Source organism: Eurytemora carolleeae, unplaced genomic scaffold (genome assembly GCF_000591075.1).
Source record: "Eurytemora carolleeae unplaced genomic scaffold, Eaff_2.0 scaffold1403, whole genome shotgun sequence".
NCBI classification, from domain to species: domain Eukaryota; kingdom Metazoa; phylum Arthropoda; class Copepoda; order Calanoida; family Temoridae; genus Eurytemora; species Eurytemora carolleeae.
Window position 1 is genome coordinate 50874 of NW_019397344.1, and position 25571 is coordinate 76444.

General features: G+C 32.9%; 1 protein-coding gene across 1 annotated transcript; it reads left to right on the forward strand.

The window, feature by feature from the left end:
* The first annotated feature begins 1246 nt into the window (after nucleotides 1-1246).
* LOC111713653 (calcium-activated potassium channel slowpoke) lies at nucleotides 1247-25571 on the forward strand. Its single transcript, XM_023488575.1, has 29 exons — nucleotides 1247-1323; nucleotides 3869-3971; nucleotides 6877-6951; nucleotides 8450-8572; nucleotides 9183-9349; nucleotides 10042-10122; nucleotides 11134-11183; nucleotides 11735-11882; nucleotides 12765-12900; nucleotides 13485-13549; nucleotides 13846-13987; nucleotides 14614-14712; nucleotides 15078-15188; nucleotides 15327-15379; nucleotides 16157-16238; nucleotides 17086-17175; nucleotides 17775-17875; nucleotides 18740-18794; nucleotides 18958-19042; nucleotides 19590-19707; nucleotides 19983-20117; nucleotides 20186-20275; nucleotides 21001-21163; nucleotides 22695-22990; nucleotides 23200-23294; nucleotides 23550-23654; nucleotides 24546-24668; nucleotides 24858-24954; nucleotides 25308-25571. Exons 1-29 carry the CDS (start codon nucleotides 1247-1249, stop codon nucleotides 25429-25431), a joined length of 3189 nt encoding a protein of 1062 aa, XP_023344343.1. The 3' UTR covers nucleotides 25432-25571.

Genomic DNA, 25571 nt, shown 5'->3' on the forward strand with positions numbered 1-25571 from the left:
GATTGGATTTTGAAAATGGTTTTGATTAATGTCTTATAGATAGAAAATCGAATGTATGTGGTGTGTAAACATCTCCCAGTCTTCTGGGGCTTCGTTAAACCAACACCTCTTGAATGTTTAAACAGACCTCAGAAAATGCCCATGTCTACACTTGTCGTTTGGAAGTTCAAAGAACATAAATAACTTTGGAATTTTTTAAAATTTTTGTCGTCTTCCGTGTTATCTAAGATATACTAGATATTATATTTAGGATTCAAAACAGAATGAAATTTCAAATTTTGTGTCCATCTTATATTGTTATGTTTTATTTTCTTGGATATTAATGAAGCTACATATACCTGAAAGAGTTTTGAGGGGAGGGGGATACTCAAAAAAAAAGTCATTTGGGAGGAGGGGATGCTACTAAAAGGTACCTGGATGAGGAGGGGGAGGGAGGATGGGAGGATGCTACTAAAGATACCTGGAGGAGGGGGATGGAGGAGGAGGAAGGAGGGGAGGATGCTACTAAAAGATACCTGGATGAGGAGGAGGAGGGAGGAGGGGAGGATGCTACTAAAAGATACCTGGACGAGGAGGAGGAGGGAGGAGGGGAGGGGAGGATGCTACTAAAAGATACCTGGAGGATGGTTTATATCGATATTTGTAATTTTCTGGTTCTGTCACGATATTTCAGTTCTAGTCAAACCTGAACACTTGAAATATATTTTATTCTTATATTTTTTCCTTTAAACTTGAAATTATTGTTTAAATCAAAATTAATAATTTAAATACAGTGAACACATAAAGAGATCAGCACTACTTAGGTTATCAACCATATTTTAGCAGATTTAAAATGGACAAATTATGCAATTAAAACCTTTTTGATATTTTTCAATCTGACCTTTGTGTTGATTAGATAAAGTTGGTTGACTAATTTACGTATTATCAAAAATATTTTCTTTAAAAGAATTGAGTCTTTGCCACAAACTCATAACTTCAACTCCCTATATCTTTATACCCATGAGGGTGTAAACCTTAGATATTTCAAGTTTAGATGATTTGATCTAACAGAATTCATATTTTAATATATCTAAGGTTTACGACATGGGGTTGCAAAGATAGGGTTTAGAAAATCAGAGTTTGTGACAAAGACTCAATTCATTTTAAAAATATTTAAAAGTTAAAAATATTTAGATTTCCAACTTAAGTAGCGTTTTACTTAAATTTGGTAGATTTATAATATTTTGTTAAACTCATGCAGGTTGAAATGAATGAGTCAGGTTCGGACGAGATCCCTGGAGATGATCTGGATTGTGCTCTGGGTCAGTTTAAACCAGAGGATAGGTAAACAGAACCAGGATTGTTCAATGGGTCAGTTTAAACCAGGGGATAGGTAAACAGAACCAGTGGCCAAATTTAAAGAATTTGAGCGGCGGTTTAAATTTAAGCCGCGGTTTAAATTTGGTTGGTTCCGCTTAAAATTGTATCAAATGTTTCAAGATTTAAGCCGGCGCTTACGTTAAACCGGGTTTTGGCGGATTTAAACCGCGGCTCAAATTCTTTAAATTCCATCTCCGGATTGTTCTCTGGGGTAGTTTAAACCAGAGTATAGATAAACAGAACCAGGATTGGTTTCTGGGTTAATTTAAACCAGAGTATAGATAAACAGAACCAGGATTGTTCTCTGGGTCAATGCAAACCAAAGTTTAGGTTAACAGAACCAGGATTATTCTCTGGTTCAATTTAAACCAGAGGATAGGTAAACAGAACCAAGATTGTTCTCTGGGTCAATGCAAACCAAAGTGTAGGTTAACAGAACCAGGATTATTCTCTGTTTCAATTTAAACCAGAAGATAGGTAAACAGAACTAGGACTATTCTCTAGTTCAGTTTAAATCAGAGTTTAGATAAACAGAACCAGGATTGTTCTCTGGGTCAATTTAAACCAGAGGATAGGTAAACAGAACCAGGATTGTGCTATGGGTCAATTTAAACTAGAGGATAGGTAAACAATACCAGGATTGTTCTCCGGGTCAATTTAAACCAGGGGATAGGTAAACAGAACCAGGATTGTTTTCTGGGTCAATTTAAACCAGGGGATAGGTAAACAGAACCAGGATTGTTCCCCTGGTCAATTTAAACCAGAGAATAGTAAACAGAACCAGGATTGTTCCCCTGGTCAATTTAAACCAGAGGATAGGTAAACAGAACCAGGATTGTGCTCTGGGTCAATTTAAACTAGAGGATAGGTAAACAATACCAGGATTGTTCTCCGGGTCAATTTAAACCAGGGGATAGGTAAACAGAACCAGGATTGTTTTCTGGGTCAATTTAAACCAGGGGATAGGTAAACAGAACCAGGATTGTTCCCCTGGTCAATTTAAACCAGAGAATAGTAAACAGAACCAGGATTGTTCCCCTGGTCAATTTAAACCAGAGGATAGGTAAACAGAACCAGGATTGTGCTCTGGGTCAATTTAAACTAGAGAATAGTAAACAGAACCAGGATTAAAGAATTCAATACGTCTTGAAGCTTTCAACATTCGACTTGAAAGAAGCGTTGGAAATTGTTTAGGAGGTGTATAGGAGGTGTATAGGAGGTGTATAGGAGGTGTATAGGAGGTGTATAGGAGGTGTATAGAAGGTGTATAGGAGGTGTATAGGAGGTGTATAGGAGGTGTATAGGAGGTGTATAGGAGGTGTATAGGAGGTGTATAGAAAAGATAACATATTAAATGATATGTTGGGGTAAATATGTTATGGTGGGGTGAACAGATGTTATGGTGGGGTGAACTTAGAAATCTAAAAAAATTATGAGATTTAAATTCAAATTGAAGGTCTGCATTTTATAGAAAAAGTTGGGATGAATAAAGGAAAAAAGAAAAGTAAAAAAATTACTTAAATGTCGTCTTCCAGTTCCAAAGATTTATGGGACTTACTGTATATATCTATATAGATGTTGTATCCCGTTTTCCCTTTACTATTAAAATACTTAAATATTGATATTTTGATCAATAGAAGTATCTAGGCAGGGGAGGAGGTGGATCNCGATGATCGTGTGATTATGAATGCATTTTGATTATTGTTTTTTATAAAATTGTTACGATAATTCTTGTGTTTATTTCTCTTTGTTGATCTTGATTTTAGAGCCCTTTGTAAAACTATTTGCTTTGTAACATCCTTAAAGATGTTAGGTACTTTCCCAAAGAATCTTTCCCAAACGGCAACTTCCCAAGGATATTTTCCCAAGTGTCAACTTTCCAAATGTGGAATTTCCCAAGCGTCAACTTCCCAAGTCCGTCCCAACCGCAGCGCTAGGCCCCCTGCCTGGTATAACCACAGCACTCGGCCCCTTAGCCCATCCTAGCCGCAGCGCTCGGCCCCCATTGCAGCCTGCGGCTTCTCATAGGGGCTAACCTAACCTTTGGGAAGCTGGATATTGCACATTTGGGAAGTTGCCACTTGGGAAATTGTCACTTGGGAAGTAGTCCTTGAAAAATGCTTTTTGGAAAGTACCTACCATCTCATCAAATACAATCCAAGATTATGTTTAATTTCTTTTCCTATTTCACAGCTGTATGTGCTTCACTAAAGTAAAATTTTATTTACAAGTCTAATTAATGAAATTTTAGCTTTGAGATTGAGAAAAAAATTGGTTTATATTTTTTTTTTCTTTTCTTATTCTTTTTTTGATAGAATTAAAATCTAAGAATGTTTAAAAACTTTTAGTATTTTAGTTTTTCTTGTTTTCTTTACTTTAAATCTAATTTTTTATAGTTTCTAGTTTGAAATTTATAAGGTGTACAACATTGGGTTGCAAAGATATTGGGATTAAAAGATCAGACTTCGTGGCAAAGACTCAATTCCTTTCCAATTATGATTTTGTTTAGAAAATATTGGTGTTTTCTTCTCTCATCTCTGTTAACCTTCTTTACTGGAGTTCTGATGGTGGTTGCTTGTCGTCTTATCTCCTGTATATTCTCTACAGATCAGGTTTTATCTTCTTATTATTGTATTATCTCCTGTATACTCTCTACAGATCAGGTTCTATCTTATTATTATTATCTTATCTCCTATATACTCTCTACAGATCAGGTTCTATCTTATTATTATTGTATTATCTCCTGTATACTCTCTACAGATCAGGTTCTATCTTATTATTGTTGTATTATCTCCTGTATACTCTCTTCAGATCAGGTTCTATCTTATTATTATTATATTATCTCCTGTATACTCTCTACAGATCAGGTTCTATCTTATTATTATTATCTTATCTCCTGTATACTCTCTACAGATCAGGTTCTATCTTCGTATTATTCTTTTTAATTTCATTGTTAACATTCCTTTTCTTTTTTTTTAATGGACAATGCAACAGTCGATCCTTTCCTATTTTAAAAAGTGCATAATTTTAATAATTTTCTTCATTGCTTCCAACGATGAAATCTGCAAGTCACTGAATTTTTAAGAAAAATAGTTGGATCTCTCATGCATCTTGATCAGACAACGGTTTTTAGTGTACCGTTGTGAATCCAACATGCTAATCTATAAAAATGGCGAGTTATGTAAAAATACGTCCCCAGTTCCGTTAATTATCAATTATTTGTGTCTTTATCTTTTCCTTTGCTTTTTCCTCAAATATAATTATAATTGTAAAATTTTATTTCACAAACAAAGTAAACATTGATATGAAATGGTGTACTTATAAATATTTATAATAATAATTCACCATCTAATGCTGTATAGATACATATTGGATTTTTTCCATCAGTTTTCAGGTTTCGTAATTTTTCTGAAAGTGTCATTTTTTGATCGATATTTTATATTTATTTCTTGATAATTTTACTCAGGAAACATTGATTAATCAATCTCGAGGCTATAATCCACATAACACGGACCTAAAGGTGGTTTAGGAAGTATTCTTAGATAATCTTAGGTTGACCCTATCCCATCATGTACAGTGTATACCTAATCCAAGTAGATCCATCCTCCCAAGAAATATATAGACCAGGAACCGCCATATCTCATGCGTCAAATTCGTGTACTGCATTGGGAGGAGATCCAAACAAAGAATTCAGGGGCAACGCATAATTTTTGAGGGAAAAGGGCCAATGGGGTGGAATAAGAATATATTGCTATTGTATTTTCCATATTGACCAGAAAGCCAAAAATCATTGTTTTTTGTTGGACTGTTATATCACATCAGACCTTTAGTCCTTTCCCTTCAACTTCTGTGGGGGCGCTGGGTTTGTTTACATTCCTCCCACAGTGTACAGTAAATAATATGCGTATATCTGAGATGGGCGTTCCTGTATATAGTTCCATGCATCCTCCAAGATTTCCAAGAATGCACAACCCTAAAAATATATCAAGAAATTCCGAAGGTCTAAACTTTTGATCCTACACGGAAGTTTACTACTAACAAACTGAGTTTTCAACCTGATAGTGTAAAACTTTAATATTTTTAATATTTTTAGCATGGAATTTTGATGAAGCTTTTTTGTTTTGTCTATATCATCTTTAATTTTAAATCTGCTCACTTCTCCTGAGATGAGATTTTAAAAGCTTAAACCCGAGTAAAACCCAGTCTTTGCGTCTGCTTAGACCCAAGTAAAGCTCAAGTCAAGACCCGGGTTTTGGATGGCCTTGAGTTTAGTAAAAACCAACCCCCTTGGGGTTTTCTCTCTTTAAAGGAAGTGACCGGCTATGTAAGGTAGTTGAACTGAGTATGCAGTGTTGTGGAAAACTTCTTTAGGATTCATTTGAGACATATTAAACTTTTTAAAGATCTGTAAATCCTGAGTTTGAGTGCAAATTCGACGTTCAAAACTCCTGATTTGGGGGTGGATACGCTTTCAGAATTAGTTTTTTTTAATTATTAATTAACGACGACATAAAATGTAAAAATATTGTACAATAAACTACAGACGTCATGTTCAGGAACATTTTGAGAAAATAAAAATTAATCTTATCATCGAAAATAAGTAATCTTGTTCCATTATTAGTTTCTATTATCTCATTATTCTAGTTTCTCGTTATTCACAAAGATGTTCGCAGATTTTCTAGATTTATTATTGAAAAGACGACATTTAAAGATTTGCTTCCAAAACTTTGAGAAGTATTTTCAGAAAATTGGTAAAAACCCACATTAGTCTTCTCAGATATCTTTATACTGTATATTATATAATTTTCATGGCGTATACAGTAAGTTATATGCAAGGGTTTATTGGTTTATTTTAACTAAATATTTGTATAAAGGATATATACAGATGCAGGGTTTATTGGTTTATTTTAACTAAATATTTGTAAAAAGGATATATACACATGCAGGGTTTATTGGTTTATTTTAACTAAATATTTGTATAAAGGGTATATACAGATGCAAGGGGTATTGGTTTATTTTAACTAAATATTTGTATCAGATGCAGGGTTTATTGGTTTATTTTAAGTAAATATTTGTATAAAGGATATATACAGATGCAGGGTTTATTGGTTTATTTGAACTAAATGTTTTTATACAGGATATATAAAGATGCAAGGTTTATTGGTTTATTTGAACTAAATATTTGCATTAAGGATATATACAGATGCAAGATTTATTGGTTTATTTGAACTAAATTTTTGTATAAAGGATATATACAGATGCAAGGTTTATTGGTTTATTTTAACTAAATATTTGTATGAAGGATATATACAGATGCAGGGTTTATTGGTTTATTTTAACTAAATATTTGTATAAAGGGTATAATGCAGGGTTTAATGGTTTATTTCAACAAAATATTTGTATAAAGGATATATGCAGATGCAGGGTTTAATGGTTTATTTCAACAAAATATTTGTATAAAGGATATATACAGATGTAGGGTTTAATGGTTTATTTGAACAAAATATTTGTATACAGGATGAAAGAATACATGCTGGGTTTATAAATGATGCTAAGGAGTGGGCAGGGGAGCTACTCAGTGGACAGACAAAGGTAAACAAACTATAGAGTCTACATCAGCTGATAATAGTCTTTCAAGTCTTATCTGTTAATTTTAACAAGGGCGTATACAGGGGGGGGCAAGGGGTCACTGCCCCCACCTAGACCTCAGAGCTAGCACACTTTTCAAATCTGAAACTGAAGTGTGAAGAGTATTAAAAACATTGTTTTTTCTGTTAGTTTTGTTTGATGGAGAGTTTAAAGTAGTTCTTGTAGGTAATTGGACTGTATAGTGTATGTGTACCTTTAAAGTATCCAAGAAGCCAAATGTTTGATATTTACAGTTAAATTTCCCCCCACCCCCTCCCCTATATTTATTTCTGTATTGAATATTAATTCAACTGGGTTTCATACCTTACGAAGATAAAATAAAATTGATTCCATTTTATTGAATGAGATAAAAAATTGCGTCCTAAATATCTGATTTTAGAACCTCGTTGTAATTTATCAGATTCGTTGTAATTTATTAGATTCGTTGTAATTTATTAGATTCGTTATAATTTACTAGATTCGTTATAATTTACTAGATGTGTTGTAATTTATTTGATTCGTTATAATTTACTAGATTAGTTGTAATTTTTTAGATTCGTTGTAATTTATAAATTTCGTTGTAATTTATTTGATTAGTTGTAATTTATCAGATTCGTTTTAATTCATTAGATTCGTTGTAATTTTTAGATTAGTTGTAATTTTTAGATTCGTTGTAATTTATTAGATTTGTTGTAATTTATCAGATTTGTTGTAATTTATTAGATTCGTTGTAATTTATTAGATTTGTTGTAATTTATCAGATTCGTTGTAATTTATTAGATTCGTTGTATTTTATTAGATTAGTTGTAATTTATCAGATTCGTTGTAATTTATTAGATTCGTTGTAATTTATTAGATTTTTTGTAATTTATTAGATTTGTTGTAATTTATTAGATTCGTTGTAATTTATTAGATTTTTTGTAATTTATTAGATTTTTTGTAATTTATTAGATTCGTTGTAATTTATTTTATTCGTTATAATTTACTAGATTCGTTGTAATTTATTAGATTCGTTGTAATTTATTAGATTAGTTGTAATTTATCAGATTCGTTTTAATTCATTAGATTCGTTGTAATTTTTAGATTAGTTGTAATTTTTTAGATTCGTTGTAATTTATTAGATTGTTGTAATTTATCAGATTCGTTGTAATTTATTAGATTCGTTGTAATTTATTAGATTTTTTGTAATTTATTAGATTTGTTGTAATTTATCAGATTCGTTGTAATTTATCAGATTCGTTGTAATTTATTAGATTCGTTGTAGTTTATTAGATTCGTTGTAATTTATAAGATTCGTTGTAATTTATTAGATTCGTTGTAATTTATTAGATTTGTTTTAATTTATTAGACCCTCGTTGTAATTTATTAAACCCTCGTTATAATTTATTAGATTTCGGAAATCAACGACGATTTTGAAGTCGTCATTTACTTGCCATGTTTAATTGTTATATATATATTTAAGGCTGGGAAGGCTCTGAATGTTGTTGTATTTGTGATCAGTATAACTTCTCAACTTATTTACTTCTATGATGCACAGAGTGGGCTGGTGGAGAAATGTATTGATGATTATCCAACTTCACTTAAGGTTTTAAATCCTTTTTTTCTTTCATTTTTTTAGTATTTGATAAAAACGTGAAAATGTTATTTTGAGTTGTTTGTTTCAAATTAAAAGTTTCTCCTTTTCTTCATCATGATTTTGAATAAGTTCTTTTGCAACAAAATTCCCCAAAAATATTAAAGGAATTGAGACTTTGCCGCAAATCTTTAGACCCTTAAGTCGGAGACCTGAGATATTCCAACTATGAATTCATTAGATCAAATAATTTAAGTGTATAATATTAAAAGTTTACACCATCAGACTATAAAGATATAGGGATTAGAACATGTGAGGTTGAAAGACTAAATTCCTTTAATATAACTATTTGAATTTTATCCTATCTTCACTGAATCTATTTATGTATAAAGTTGTAATCTTTGTTTGTCTTTCTGTTTGTTTGTTTGTCCGATCATAATTCCAGAACCCCTGGACCGATTTGTCTCAAATTTTTATTGGTGAACTCGGTAGACCCACGGGAATGTTCTTAGTTTAGTTTTAAGATTCTAAATAAAGATCTAAGTAAATATGAGAACCCTGTGCATTGTGCAACGCTGGGTTCCCAAGGTAGGAAAAATTGAAGTAAAATCTATATTTTCAGTTTGATGTTTCCCTCAACATCTTGTTCATGGCTTACTTCTTCATGAGGTTTATCGCTGCCAACGACAAGCTTGTATTCATGTTCCAGCTCTACTCCATGGTTGATTTCTTCACTATACCGCCATCCTTTGTTTCTCTCATCCTTGGCAGGATATGGATTGGGTTACGGTAAGATCTCAATTTATAAATGCTTTTAACTCTTAACTTTTAAAAACCACTGGTCTAAATTGATTAAAATCTTCTTATACAGGATGAGTAAAAAACGGGATTATCGATTTTTTGTACAACATTTTAAAACTATTTTAGCCTCAGATTTTAGGCATAAAAAAAATAAATGTAATAAAAAATTCAAAAATATTTTTAGAACTTAAAAAAAATCCGCGAAAGCGAATTCTTTTTGAAAATTTGTAATTTAAAAAAAAATCTTGAAGAAATGTTCATTCCAATCTGCAGTAATTGTTATGACTGTTATGACTTCAAAAATGCAATTAATTGGTTTATATTTTTTTATATCAAATTCAATTTTTGATGATATTTTGGAAAACAATAGAATAAACATTTTCCCAACAATTTTTTAAATTTCATTTTAAAAATTGGTTTTGCGGATTTTTTTTTCAATAATTAAAAATTAATTTTGAATTTTTTTTTATCACAATATATTTTTATTGGTCTAAAATTCGAAGTAAACATAAAGTTTGAAATCACGGTTATTTTACTCACTCTGTTTACTCGCCTCAAACTATAATAAAAAATATTAAGACAAAAATCATTTCTTGTTTGCATAATTTATTACTACTCTTAAATATTCAGCCATTTTGACTCTAATTTTCTAATTCTTTTTGTTGATATCTCCTGTTTAGATGTCTTCGAATACTTCGATTAAACTGTTTCCCTGAAATCCTCCAATATCTCAATATACTGGAAACAGCAAGATCTATAAGGTAAACTGTTTCCCTAAAATCCTCCAATATCTCAATATACTGGAAACAGCAAGATCTATAAGGTAAACTGTTTCCCTAAAATCCTCCAATATCTCAATATACTGGAAACAGCAAGATCTATAAGGTAAACTGTTTCCCTGAAATCCTCCAATATCTCAATATACTGGAAACAGCAAAGTCAAACAAGACACGATCCACACGTCCACACTCCCGTAATAAATCAACACCACTACCACTGGACACGATCTTGTTAGCTATCGGTGTCAATACGGACAGGACACTATCAATTAATTGATCAATGCCTCAAACAGGACACGATCCACATACAATCTCGTGAACTATCAACGCCACTACCACTTGGCGTGATTTTGTTAGCTCTAATCGTCACACAGGGACACAAGCGTAGCTATTAAACAAGCTCTTACTCGATCTGTACCAAATGCCGAGGTACGATCTCTTTAGCTCTAAATGTCACAAAGGGACGCAAGCATAGCTATCAAACAAGCTCTTACTCGATCTGTATCAAATACCAAGGTACAATCTCTTTTGCTCTAAATGTCACACAGGGACACAAGCTTAGCTATCAAACAAGCTCTTAGTCGATCTTTACCAAATACTGAGGTACAATCTCGGCCCGTATGATTCAACGAGGACGCAATTACTCTACATTGTAATCAAAGCCAAGTTTCTATACAAACTGATGTAGCTGAAGGTTATATGTTACAAGTTAAAGTTTATAGACGTAATTACAATTCCTACGTTGTTATTGTTATCACATGATTTAAACAATCAACAGCACAGTTGAAATAGAAGCAATTAAGATATACGTCATTATATATCACATGATTAAGCTAATCATGCTATGTATTCATTTGAAACACAGTTCAAATGAATAATGGTCTTTACGTAGGAGTTTACAAACATAGATAGTTAATAATGTACAACGTACTGCAGGTTTACAGAATATTGTGTTACCCTAAATGTATTACACACTGTACACATAATGTTTAGATTACTGCAGCTGGTTGCCATGTTTATGTCAATCTGGTGGACTGCTGCAGGTAAGGGAAGGGGAATAGAAGCCCACAAAAAAATTTTTTCTTGTTGCAAAAATGATTGAATAACTTTTTGGTGATTAACAAACTCCATTCATATTGCATCCTCAGTTGACGTTTATATTTAGAAATATAAACAAAACTTGTTTAAAAATATTTAATATGAAGAGGACCAGGTTTAAGTTTCTATATATATATTAGATACCAAAAATGTTCTGCTTAGTTCTTTGTATATTTTTCTATGTCAATGTTTTCAGTTTGTGTTCTTTAATCTTATATAATTTAATCAATGATATGAAAAACATATTTAGTGTTCTCCCTTTTTGCTATATTTTGGGTCTTGTGAATGTGAACCAATGCCGCAATGCCGCAAATTCAAATTTTATAATCCCTACGTCTTTGCAACCTGATATTTCAAACTTAGATAATTTAATTCAACGGAATTCAAAGTTTGAAATGTCTAAGTTCTACGACCTTGGGTTGCAAAGATATAGGGATCAGAAATCCGAGTTTGTGGCAAATATTCAACTTCTTTCAGAACTTATTTCTCTATTTAGGATTTATCCACCTGATAGAGAACTACGGAGATCCACCGTTCTTTGATAATAAACAGGAACTGTCCTATTTCGAGTGTGTATACTGTATGATAGTTACCATGTCTACAGTAGGATATGGAGATATATTCCCCGCTACGCTCATCGGAAGGTAGAAAAAATAATTTTATTAAACTCATCAGAGGTCAGAGTTATTTAAGCTAAATCCGCTTGCACCTTATGGGGTTGATCTAAATCGTACATTTAACTCTTTTCTATTCTACTCTCATAGGTCTACGTTCAGGTTATTGACCCAATGTAATTATGTAAAGTCTAGATGTTGCAAAGATTGACTTGACAAAGAATTGAGAAAATAAAACGGAATGACGTATTAAAAATATTCTCAATTCTAAAAGATTCGAAATTCTCATTTGGGACATCGATTTAAGACCTTTTTGAGTTGCACTATTCTCAACCAAAATTACCGATCTCAGATTTGAAAAAAATATATCCGTTTTTTAAAGTCTGCCAAGGCACATATTTGGAGTAGTTATTGTAATTGCCTTAGTTCTAGCTAACTTCTTTACATGATAATCTTTAATCACTGCTATCAAAGATATTTTACAAAATTCTTCATTTTGAAAATTAGCAATTTTTTAATTCAAGGTTATCGTGTTCAAAAGCAAAATCAAAGCTGAATGCAAAATTGACATTATTTTGTCTTCTCTGTCGGATTTATCTTTTAATTCATAACAAATTGTGTACAAAGGACCTGAACGCTGTGTACAAAGGACCTGAACGCTGTGTACAAAGGACCTGAACGCTGTGTACAAAGGACCTGAACGCTGTGTACAAAGGACCTGAACGCTGAGTTGCTGACCCCTTTATCTTTGCAACCCGATGTCGTAGACCTTTGATATTTTAAGCTATGGGTACTTTTAGATTAAATAGTTTAAATATGAAATATCTAAGATTTAAATTATCAGGTTGCAAAGATATAGGGATTAGAAAATTTGAATTTGTGGAAAAAAACTCAATTCCTTTATTTGTTTAGATTGTTCCAGATTTTGTTCCTAGTGGTTGGATTGGCAATGTTTACCACAGTTATACCGGAGGCAATGATGCTCCTCGGGAACCGGAGGAAATTCGGAGGCAGTTATAAAAATGAGAGAGGGAAAACATTTATAGTGGTAACTTTCAATAACTTGCTTTATCATACATCACTTACCAATCCTTGTGGTCATTGATAAATCCTTGTGGTCACTGATAACACCCTAAACTTGTCATTGATGAATCCTTATCATCATTGATTAATCCTTGTTTTCATTGTTTAATCCTAATTGTCATTAAACAATCCTTCTTGTAATTAATAAACAAGCCTAGTTGTCATTGTTATTGATAAATCCTTGTTGTGATTGATATATCCTTGTTGTCATTGATGAATCCTTGTTGTCATTGATGAATCCTTGTTGTTATTGATAAATCTTTTTTGTAATTGATAAATACGTCTTGTCATTGAAAACTTCATATTATCTTTAATTAATTCTTGTTGTCATTTATAAACCCATATTGTCATTAAGAAAGTCATATTGTCATTGATAACCCTATTTTTTCATTGATAATCCTATTTTGTCATTCATAATCCTATTTTGTCATTCATAAACCTTTGTCGATATAGATAAATGTTCGTAACTGTCAACCCATATTGTCATCTTCATTTTTATCTGTGGAATCTAATCTAGTTTATAATTTATAAAAAAAATGTTATTCCTAGGTTTCTGGGCATATTACCTTCGAGACAGTCACAAGCTTTCTCTCAGATTTCCATCATGCTGACAGGTTGGTGATAGGTGAATATTCACCAGGAATACAGGTTGGTGATAGGTGAATATTCACAGGGAATACAGGCTGGTGATAGGTGAATATTCACAGGTAAGACAGGTTGGTAAATACTAAATATTCACCGGGAATACAGGTTGGTGATTGGTGAATATTTACAGGGAATATAGGTTGGTGAATACTAAATATTCCCCAGATATAAAGGTTTGTAAATATATATTGTGTTCAAATTAAAACCTTTGTGGAGAAAATGCAGTCATTTCTCTTTTTCAGCCATATTTATTTTCTTTTCTCAGGGAGGATGTTGATGTAGAGGCGGTGTTTCTTCATCCTGATGAACCAGAGCTGGAATTTGTCGGCTTTCTCAAGAAAAAGTATCCACGGGTTAGATACTTTCAGGGCTCTCTCATGGAATCCATAGATTTAGAGAGGGTTCAGGTAATCTCAAAAAGTATCCCAGGGTTAAATACTTGTAGGGCCCTCCTTTAGAATAAATAGATTTAGAGAGGGTTTAGGTAATTTTAAAAAGTATCCTAGGTTTAGATGATTTTAGTTCTTTCTCATAAAATTCATAGATATGGACAAGGTTCAGAGAACTTTAAAAGAAACCCAGGATTAGATACTTGTAGGGCTCCCTTATGGAATTCACCTAGATTCAGAAAAAGGTTAAGAGAATTTTAAAAAGTATCCCAGAGTTAGATACTTTCAGGATTATCACATGGAATTTCTGTATTTTGAGAGGGTTCTTGTATTCATGAAAAGTATCCCAGGGTTAGAAATCTATAGAAGTCATTTTTAAAAAAACTCCAAGTTTATTTTTGAAAACTCTTATTGTAGAAAACCAATTTAAGATTCGACATTTTATCAATTATATTTATATTTTGCTTGAGGCTGAGTCAGTTGATGCTGTTGTAATCCTAACCAACAAATATATATATTATCCTTGAGGCTGAGTCACCTGATGCTGTTGTAATCCTAATCAACAAATATATATATTATCCTTGAGGCTGAGTCAGCTGATGCTGTTGTAATCCTAATCAACAAATATATATATTATCCTTGAGGCTGAGTCAGCGGATGCTGTTGTAATCCTAACCAACAAATACTGTCAGTTTCCAGACGCAGAGGACGCTTCCAACATTATGCGGGTCATCTCAGTCAAGGTAAATATTTCATCGTTACCATGGTCTGCAATGGAACTGAGTTCTTATCACAAACTCAGATTTTTAATCCCTCTATCGTTTCAACCCAATAAACCCATAAAGCAGATTGTTGGCTAATAATAAAATCTGAAGTAAAAGAATCTAATTTTAAGTTAAGAAGGATTTAAATTTAAAGCAACTTATCATGCGCCTCTAATTTAAATTTTCTTATCGATGAATCTTTTCAACCTGCAGATGGTGCAAACATTTGATATTTCAAAATTTGTCTATTTGAAGTTTGAAATATCATGCAAAGGTCTGACATGAGGTTGGAAAGATATAAGGATTAGAGAAGTAAACAGTTTCTTAATTGTCTAAATATTAAGGATTACTGTGATGAAACAAGGGTTATTATCCAGCTTCTCCTCTATCATAACAAATCCTATCTTCTCAATATTCCGTCCTGGGACGAGAGCAGAGATGCAGTCGTCTGTCTGGTGAGTCATAGATAGATAGATAGATAGATAGATAGATAGATAGATAGATAGATAGATAGATAGATAGATAGATAGATAGATAGATAGATAGATAGATATATTCATAGATAAATAGACAGATATAATAATTTTGTTTAGGCTGAGTTTAAACTTGGATTCATAGCACAGTCCTGTCTTGCTCCAGGATTCAGGTATTATTAGGACACAATCTTATTGTAAATTAGCACAAGTCCTGTCTTGCTCCAGGATTCAGGTATTATTAGGACAAAATCTTATTGTAAACTAGCTCAAGTCCTGTCTTGCCCCAGGATTCAGGTATTATTAGGACAAAATCTTATTGTAAACTAGCTCAAGTGCCCTGCGTTGCCCGTTAAATTTTAGAACCACTTTGAGAAAAAAATCAAATTTTGAAAAATAAATTCCGAGTTCTTAAAAAAATCAAACTTTTTTATAGCCAGGGTACTATACAGGTTCCATCAAAAAATATCATGATTTAAGATGCCAGAAAAGTCGTAGAAAACTACTAGGATAGACTGTTAAACGAGTGTGCTCTTTCTTGTTTATAGTTTTCAATCAATAAGAATATCAATAAGAATATCAATAAGATTATCAATAAGAATATCAATAAGAATATCAATAAGAATAATCAATAAGAATATCAAAAAAGAATATCAATAAGAATATCAATAAGAATATCAATAAGAATATCAAAAAGAATATCAATAAGAATAATCAATAAGAATATCAATAAGAATATCAATAAGAATATCAATAAGAATATCAAAAAGAATATCAATAAGAATAATCAATAAGAATATCAAAAAGAATATCAATAAGAATAATCAATAAGAATATCTATGGATCTAGATTTGCAATGTTAACTTTTTCTTATAGAGATAGTTCAGAAGTTATGGTTTGATATATTTCAAATCCGGGATATATTTAATCTAATATTTGCATTTATTCAGCACAATGATGTCTAATTTGTTTGCTATGAGAGCTGATCTATCCTGCCCTGACCGTCAGCAATGGCAAAACGAATATCTTCAGGTAGGGAAACCAACTATACAACGTTTGGACGATATCTTCAGGTAGGGAAACCAACTATACAATGTATGGACGATATCTTCGGGTAGGGAAATCAACTATACAATGTAAGGACGAATACCTCCAGGTAGGGAAACCAGCTAAACAATGTAAGGACGAATATTTCTGGGTAGGGAAACCTACTATACAATGTAAGGGCGAATATCTCCAGGTAGGGAAACCAACTATATAATTTCAGGAAGAATATCTCCAGGTAGGGAAACCAACTAAATAATGTAAGGACGAATATCTCCTGGTAGGGAAACCATCTATACAATGTAAGGAACTGTTGTTACTGTAAAAAATATTAATAAGATTCTATAGAATTTCACAGGGTTTGATAATTCCATTCTTTGCCAGAAGTCCAATCTGTTTATAGTTTAAATAATGTTTAGGGAACTGGTTGTGAAATGTACACTATGTTTAGGGAACTGGTTGTGAAATGTACACTATGTTAAGGGAGCTGGTTGTGAAATGTACACTATGTTTAGGGAACTGATTGTTAAATGCAAACTATGTTTAGGGAACTGGTTGTGAAAATTACACTATGTTTAAGGAACTGGTTGTGAAATGTACACTATGTTTAGGGAAAAGGTTGTGAAATGTACACTATTTTTAGGGAACTGGTTGTGAAATGTAAACTATGTTTAGGGAACTGGTTGTGAAATGTACACTTTGTTTAGGGAACTGGTTGTGAAATGTACTCTGTGTTTGGGGAACTGGTTGTGAAATGTACACTATGTTTAGGGAACTGGTTGTGAAATGTACACTATGTTTAGGGAACTGGTTGTGAAATGTACACTATGTTTAGGGAACGGGTTGTGAAATGTACACTGAAACTCTCTCTCCGTCCTTCAACGGAATGACATTTGTTCAAGCAGCAGAAACATGCTTTGTTCGGGTAAACACAGATTATATGATAGATCAGGGACCGAATTTGATGAATTTGAGCTAGGTCGCTGAACTACATACCGTTAATTTGAATACGTACATTTACAAATCCTGAATCTCCGATTCAAACTACGTAGTGGAACCGTTGCTAGACCTGGCTCAAATTAATCAAATCCGGTCCCAGGACTAAATATGCCGCAGTTTAATCATTATAAAATATTTTACGCAAAAAACGCATGTTGATTCAATCTTTTCCTGCTTCTTTAACAATAAACTCATTGACCTGAGCTGGAAACTTTTGAAAGTCGGAATGCGTTTTTCCCACTTCTTCACGGGAGTTCTTACATCTCTTATTGGTCATAAATCTCTGAAGTTTTCACACTAGAAAAGCATGTGCTTAACTCATCCCACCATTTAAAAGTTACCATCGCTGTCAGTTAAACCAAGACGCAGCTTTTTTTATGATACCAAAAATCAAGAAAAGTTAAAAGTGGAATTTGGATCTTCGTGTTTTTTTAACCGAATGCTGGTCACAATAACACTCATGAACTTTACAATAATTCTCTGTATTCAAACGATCCAAGAAATAATTTTATTTTTCATTTTCAGTTGAAACTATTGATAATAGCGATAGAAGTGACAAATGAAGAGGGGAAATCAGAGATAGCGATAAATCCTCAAAGGGTTCGAATCCGAAACTCTACAGTTGGGTAATAAACATTTTCAAATTCAATTTTGAACCGTCGACAAAGGCAGTTCCGAGCTGATAACTTTAGAATTGTGAATATTGAGAACAATGCTTGATCTCCTCTTTTTGTTAATCTTCAGATTATTATAATCTTTATTCACTAAAGGGCCTAAAATTCTACCAATTAGAGTGTACCAAATAAGAGAATTAAGAAAATCATAAGTTTCCACAGTGGATATTCAGATTAAGCGATCGGGATTAAGGGTATCCAATTCTAAAGTGTTCAGAGCTGAAAACTTTAGAATGGTGGATATCGGGAATTAAGGCTTAATCCACTCTTTTTCTTAATCTCGAGATTAAATATTGCTTGTTCTCCTCTCATTTTTAATCTCCAGATTAATTATCCGATCGGGATTAAGGGTATCCAATTCTAAAGTGTTCAGCTCAGATTCATTAGTTTAGAGCCCAGCTGGGGAAACTCCTGTTATACGGATTAAGAAAAGCGACGTTGACAGCATAAAGGAATGAAGATAAAGGGGAAAGGTGTCGATGAAGAGAGATATTAAACAACACTAGGGAATTTTTTATCTGGGTTTTCCCATTATCTCTGTATCTCTCATTATGCCTTGAAATCAATTACAACTAAGCGGTCACATTGTGTCTTCCGTTTTCATTGGAAATGAGCCACAAAATGATTGGCTGAAATTCTTTTTTTCTTTTAAAATTAGTTAAGTTAAGTGAGATTTCAGAAAAGATGATTTACAGAAGTCAAAATTCTTATGCTCGATTCTTTGACCTTTTTTGATAATTGAAGTGTAATGTTCGACACGCCTTCCGAAATATTTTTTTTCAATTTTGCCACAAACTACGATCTATTTTATTTTAGGTATTTTATTGCACAAGATGCTGAAGAAGTTAAGAGGGTTGTATTCTTCTGTAAGGTAATCTAATTTTACATTTAATATACTCAGAAAAGTTGAAATTGGAACGCGATATTTAATGATTTAGTCAGAGTTGACTTTGTAGATTTATGAAAAACGGTTTATAAAAATGGCGCAGATTTATTTCAATTCAAAATGGCGTTAAACTGTTTGTTGTTGCTAGGCGTGTCACGAGAATGTGAGAAATCTGAATATGATTGTTAAATGCAAGTGTGCTCTTCTTAAAGAACAGGAGTTGGATAAGAAAGGTGAGATTTAGAGATATATACTTCAGAGAGATTTAGAGATATATACTTCAGAGAGATTAAGTAAGATTCAGTGAGATTCGTTGGAATTTAGTGAGATTGAAAGAGATTCGGCGTGATTTATTGAGATTTAGAGAGATTCAGTGATATTCAGTGAGATTTAGTAAGGTTCAGAGAGTTTAAGTGAGATAAAGTGAATTCAGTGTAGTTTACTAAGATTCAATGAGATTTAGTTGGATTTAGTGGATTCAGTGATATGTAGAGAGATTTAGTGAGATTCATTGAGCTTCAATTAGATTAAACATATGGAAGATAGTTTGTTTTATCTCCTCTAGTTTTGATTTTAAGCATAAACATGAGGAAAGCATATTAAAACATTTTGTTCTTCTCAATAGCTCTATATACTATAAGAAGAGTTATGATTAAAAACGTTCAAGTTTCTAATATTACGTGAACATTATTTTATTTTAGCGTGAAGAACAGACTCCATGATAGATCTAGTAAATATTAGAATATATCTATCTATCTACCTGATATTATTATTTTCAAGTTGCAAGTCCAAGGATGCCGAACAGTTTGAGCACTGTAAGTACTGGGAACGGATTTGCTATTGGAGCTGGATCCTTGAACTCACATTTATCCAACCATCTTCTACCAACCAATATCAGGTTTATCTTCTGAATCAGAAACAGAAAACAGTATGATTCCTAAATATATCTGGGTGTTTTAGATACTGTTCACAAATGATTTTGTCTTCAAAAACTATTAAAATCAAACCTCAATAACCCTAAAAATTAATAGTTTAGAAAATGTCTGAATGAAAAAATTCAATAATTATTCTCTCGGGGAGTATACCTGAGCAGAATGCCATTTGAAATGAACCTACGAAACCAGTAAACCCTAACCCTTAAACCAGTAAACCCTAACACTTCTCCGTGTTTAGATATAGACCCGGACACCCTGAAACTCCGTCCCGTACTCACGACCCTGATATCCAACCCATCAGCTTGAGCCCTTTTATCCCTAAGCTCCCAACCTCTCTACAGAAACAACTAGAGATAGATTTTGGGTTTCAACGGTAACATTTTTAATATTTTACAATTTTATCTATTTTCAATTGTTTATTGTTGATAACTGTGTGTATAGAGCTGAGGACCAGATAGAATATAAGTTTGATTCAACGGGAATATTTCATTGGTGTCCTGCCAGACCTTTCACAGATGTTCTAGTCTCCAGGTACCTTATATACATAGGATTCAGTTCTAGTGTCCAGGTACCTTTATACATAGGATTCAGTTCTAGTCTCCAGGTACCTTTTATATATAGGATTTAGTTCTAGTCTCCAGGTACCTTTCATACATAGGATTCAGTTCTAGTCTCCAGGTACCTTATATACATAGGATTCAGTTCTAGTCTCCAGGTACCTTTCAAACATAGGATTCAGTTCTAGTCTCCAGGTACCTTATATACATAGGATTCAGTTCTACTCTACAGGTACCTTATATACATAGGATTCAGTTCTAGTCTCCAGGTACCTTTCATACATAGGATTCAGTTCTAGTCTCCAGGTACCTTATAAACATAGGATTCAGTTCTACTCTCCAGGTACCTTTATACATAGGATTCAGTTCTAGTCTCCAGGTACCTTTTATACATGGGTTCAGTTCTAGTCTCCAGGTACCTTTATACATAGGATTCAGTTTTAGTCTCCAGGTACCTTTTATACATGAATTCAGTTCTAGTCTCCAGGTACCTTTTAATACTGAATACACAGGATTCAGTTCACAGTATCTACACAGATTTTTAACTTCTAAACGGTTTATTTTCAAATAAGTTTTATTAAATTACTTAATTACGTTGATCCAACGTCATAAACCTTTTAATTACGGATTTTCGTTGTATTTTGTTTAACTTGAGAACTAAAAATTTAAAAATGATCTTTAACAATGTTTTATTTCTAGAAACCAGATATCCCGAATGGTTCTGAACTCCCATGTGGTTGTTTGTATTTTCGCTGAACCCGACGGTCCGTTGATTGGTCTCCGCAACCTCGTCATGCCGCTCCGCGCATCCAACCTTCAATATCATGAACTCAAGCACGTCGTTATTGTAGGATGTGCCCAGGTACAGTTAGTTTATACCTACAGAGTTTTACACTCTATATCGGGTCCAATAAAACTAGGGAAAATAACAGGCCCGTAACTAGGATTTTCCAAAGGGGGGTGCAAAGAGGGGTGTTGTAGTATGGGCCCATGGGATGCATGACAGGGACTCCCTGCATAGAAAATGTTCAGAATTTGGGCGTAAAATCGAGTAATTTTAACTTGAATTCTATATATAGGAAATTTTTTTATTTGTCATCAACACTAGTAATTTAAGCTTAAACTGTTACAGTGAAAATTCAGTTTTACCTGAATTTGATGTTTTGTATGATATGGCACAAGGATATTTTTCATAATTTAGTTTTTAGTTCAAATTTAACAATTTTGGAGAACAAAAAATGTTGCTAACTTTGATATTACTACTCACGTTCACCTACTGTCTGAACAAAATATTGAAACTGAGGCGGTAAGTTTCTGCAAAATTTGAATAATTGAATTTTATGATAAATACTGGAACATATTAACTACATTTTATGTATTATATCTTTTATATCAACAAACCAGTTCTATCAGAAAATCTTACCTCAGGACAAATATTTTTCAAGGAAGGTTTAATTTTGTTGGTCCGAGGGAACGGCTTTAGTAGAGAATTGATTAGACATAGCGAGAGGGGGAAGGTACACCACACTATTGTTTCTTCTGCACCACAAAAACTCACCAATATTTCTTTCGACCACATTTTTTTTTGTCCGAGCATTGGTTCTGTGTTTTCAAATGTACCATTTTATGTCATTTAACACGTTTTTTTTAAATTTAGGCAACGTCATGTTTATGCAATGGGTTAATTGTATCTTAAATGCATATAAAGATAAATTTAAAGATATTTAAGCGAAATTTAGCAAAGAAAGGAAAATGTGTGCACCACGCCAATTTTTCGTCCGGACCACACCTATATTTCGTCCGGACCACACCTATATATTTCGTCCGGACCACACCTATTTCCTCCGGACCACACCTATATTTCGTCCGGAAATGATGTTTTCTTATTTTACTCCTAAACTGCATCTTTTAGATGACATTATCAACAACATGACGTGGCTCAAATATCTAATATAATAATTAAAGTTCTTTAAAAAAGATTGTAAACAATGCCGGACGAAATATGTGGTCTAAAGAAATAATAGTAGGTTGTGACGTAATTTGTGGTGGAACGAATTTTTGCCTTACCTCCCTCACAATACAGTATACAGGATGATAACAAATTTAGAAAACTTTAAATGTTAATATCTAAATAGAATATTATGCCAAACAACAATATAAAAGGGTGGGAATGCAAAGTCGTCTTGCACCCCTCTGGTTACGGGCATGGAAAATACTGTGTGCATACTATAATACAAGAACCTGTTCAGATTAAACAATGATGAAAACAATTGCTGCTGCCAAATTCGCACCCTGTAAAAATAAAGATTCAAAATCATCCCAACGGAATCCCATGGGGACCATTCTAGGCCCAAATCAAAATCATTTTAAGTTAACCGTAATCTCGTATTTAGTATGTAAAGAGAGAATGGGAGACTCTCCAGAATATGCCAAAGATCTCTGTTCTGAACGGAACTCCGATGAGCCGAGCTGACCTGCGTTCTGTCAATGTAAACCTCTCCGACATGTGCGTCATCCTCTCCGCCAAAATATCCAATGTCGAGGATCCGTCTATGGCCGACAAGGAGGCTGTCCTCGCCAGCCTCAACATCAACGCGATGACGTTTAATAAATCTGACAATCAGAACATGGATTTTGGAACATCCGGACCTCAGATGAGAAACGGCGAAGTTTTAGGCAGCAGAGTCAGGAAACCATTATATATTTTTTTTTAAATTTAAAAAATATTTTTATTCTTTTGAAGCTAATTAAATTCATTTATTGCTTTAGAAATATAATTTTTAAACTTAAAAATGCATGATTTTTTTACAAGATTTTAATTATTTGTCTCACTGACATTTTGCATCGAGTTTTGGCCGCCACTAATGTTTAGGATTGATTATGAATGGTTGACCAAAGGATGGTTCTGACTGAGGTTGTAAATGATTCCAATATCCAATATCTGAATCCAGATGATGACGATGAACCTGGAACTCAGCTCTATGTTACACAAGGAAACTAAATCAAGATTGAGTGAAACAGTTTTTCTAGACCTATAAGCATTGGTTATAGTTTCAAAATTCTTAATTTGTGTGAGTAATTTTGTTCTTTTCACGCTGAATTTACGTCAAAATTGAACTTACTTAAACAATATCTAGTTATTTTTGTTTCATTTGGAACAAAGTTTCATTTTTATGTTGGTTGACTTTTGAGTGGTTTGGTTCTTTAAAACCTATGCAGTTAAATATTTGGTTTCGTTCTTTTTCTAGCATTTGCGACTGGAACAGCTTTAGCTGTCTCCGTCCTGGACTCCATAATGTCAACAGCTTACTATAATCATCAAGCTCTTACTCTCATTAAATCTCTTATCTCAGGTAAAACAAACTCATGTGTCAATTTAAACTTTTAATGTTTTAATATACAGGGTTACCCTGAAGGCTGAGACTTTAGAGACGAGTGTTTGGAATTTGTTAGTCCCTTATTTTAAATTCAGGGTTCTTCTCAAACTAAAACTGGCTCATTTCTGCGTTTAATCATTTTGTAAAAATCGTTAGATATGATTAATTGAATGCAGAAACCAAAAATCAAGCTTCAAATCGTCATATCTTAAAAGTTTTGGGTCGTTTTTACAATCTTATCCTTTGTGGGTAACCCTGCATGTAAATATATCAATAACATTATTTGTAAAATCAGAAAATTAATAAATGCCTCGTCCAACAAAGACGACTTTATTCATCCTTACTCAATTTCTATGTCTTACTTTATATAATTGAATATATCTGGATAAACTTTAAGATTATCCTAACTGAAGGACTGGGATACAACCACAGATATTCGTCATACAAACTACTCATTAAATTTTTATCGAGGTAGAATGGCTTTTGAACTAGGGATTATTAAACAATTAAGGTAGCAGGGATACAACCTGTATACTATTCACAGAAACTACTCGATAAATATTATATTTCTAGGTGGAATGACCCCTGAACTAGAGATTATTCTGGTTGAAGGATCCGGTTTACAACCTAGATATTCATCACAGAAACTACTCGATAAATATCTATATTTCTAGGTGGAATGAACCCTGAACTAGAGATTATTCTAACTGAAGGAGCTGGGATACAACCTGGATATTTTTCCTAGAAACTACTCGATAAATATTTATATATCTAGGTGGAATGACCCCAATTATTCTAACTGAAGGAGCTGGGATACAACCTGGATATTCATCACAGAAACTACTCGATAAATATTTATATTTCTAGGTGGAATGACCCCAGAACTAGAGATTATTCTGGCTGAAGGAGCTGGGATACAACCTGGATATTCATCACAGAAATTACTCGATAAATGTAAACGATGTAAACTAAGTCAAATATCTATAGCAGGTATTGATTTATTTACTAAAAAAAATAATAATGAAGAGAATAATGTTGCTTATTGTAATGTTCTTTATTTTTGTTATTAGGTTCATTCAAGACAAAATATATGAATCGAATTTAATATCATTTTATTATTCCTAAACTGTCTTTCTATGCTTGATCCTTTTAAATAAAAAAAAATCAATTACAATTTAGGTTCCCCGCTGGAAAGGTTTGGTTCTGGAGGAAAGTATGAAGACATATTTGTGACAGCTTTGAAAAACCATGGAATTCTCTGCATCGGTTTATACAGGTAATCTTTTCTTTTTCATGTATTTCTAAGGATTCGGTTTATAAAGGTCGTCTTTTCATTTTCAAATAGTTTTCAGAGTTCGGTTTGCACATGTCGTCTTTTCATGTGCAGGAAGTATTTAGGATTCCGTTTATACAAGGTCGAATTTTGCTGATTCATATTCAAGTATTTTAGCAGGATCGATTTATTTAAGTCGTAATCTACAAATTCATTTATTTTCTTAATTAGTGTGTACAGGTCGTCTTTGCCATTTTATGTATTAATTTATATTTATGCAAACTAAACATTAAAAATTGATTATATATATTACCGTCGTGGAACTTAAGCTAATCTTTAATCCTTGATTTCTCCAGGTACCTGGATACATCAGAGAACCCGAATGCTTCCACTGCTCGCTACGTGATAACAAACCCACCTGGAGACTTCATACTTCATCCTACAGACAAGATATTCGTTTTCATGCCTTTCACTGCATAGAATTATCGTCCGCCATTTTTCAAGATTATAGAAAAAAAATTAATTCTTTAACACATTAGATAAAAAAAAATAAAAATGACAAACTTTAGAATTAAGAATATAATTTTAAAATCAAGATTACAAACTTCAGAATCAAGAAT

Coding starts and splice junctions, on each gene's coding strand:
- LOC111713653 (XM_023488575.1), top strand. CDS start 1,247: ATGAATGAGTCAGGTTCGGACGAGATCCCTGGAGATGATCTGGATTGT. Junction 1,324..3,868: donor CAGTTTAAACCAGAGGATAG/GTAAACAGAACC, acceptor GATTTTGTTTAG/AAAATATTGGTGTTTTCTTC. Junction 13,988..14,613: donor TAGATTTAGAGAGGGTTCAG/GTAATCTCAAAA, acceptor ATTATCCTTGAG/GCTGAGTCAGCGGATGCTGT.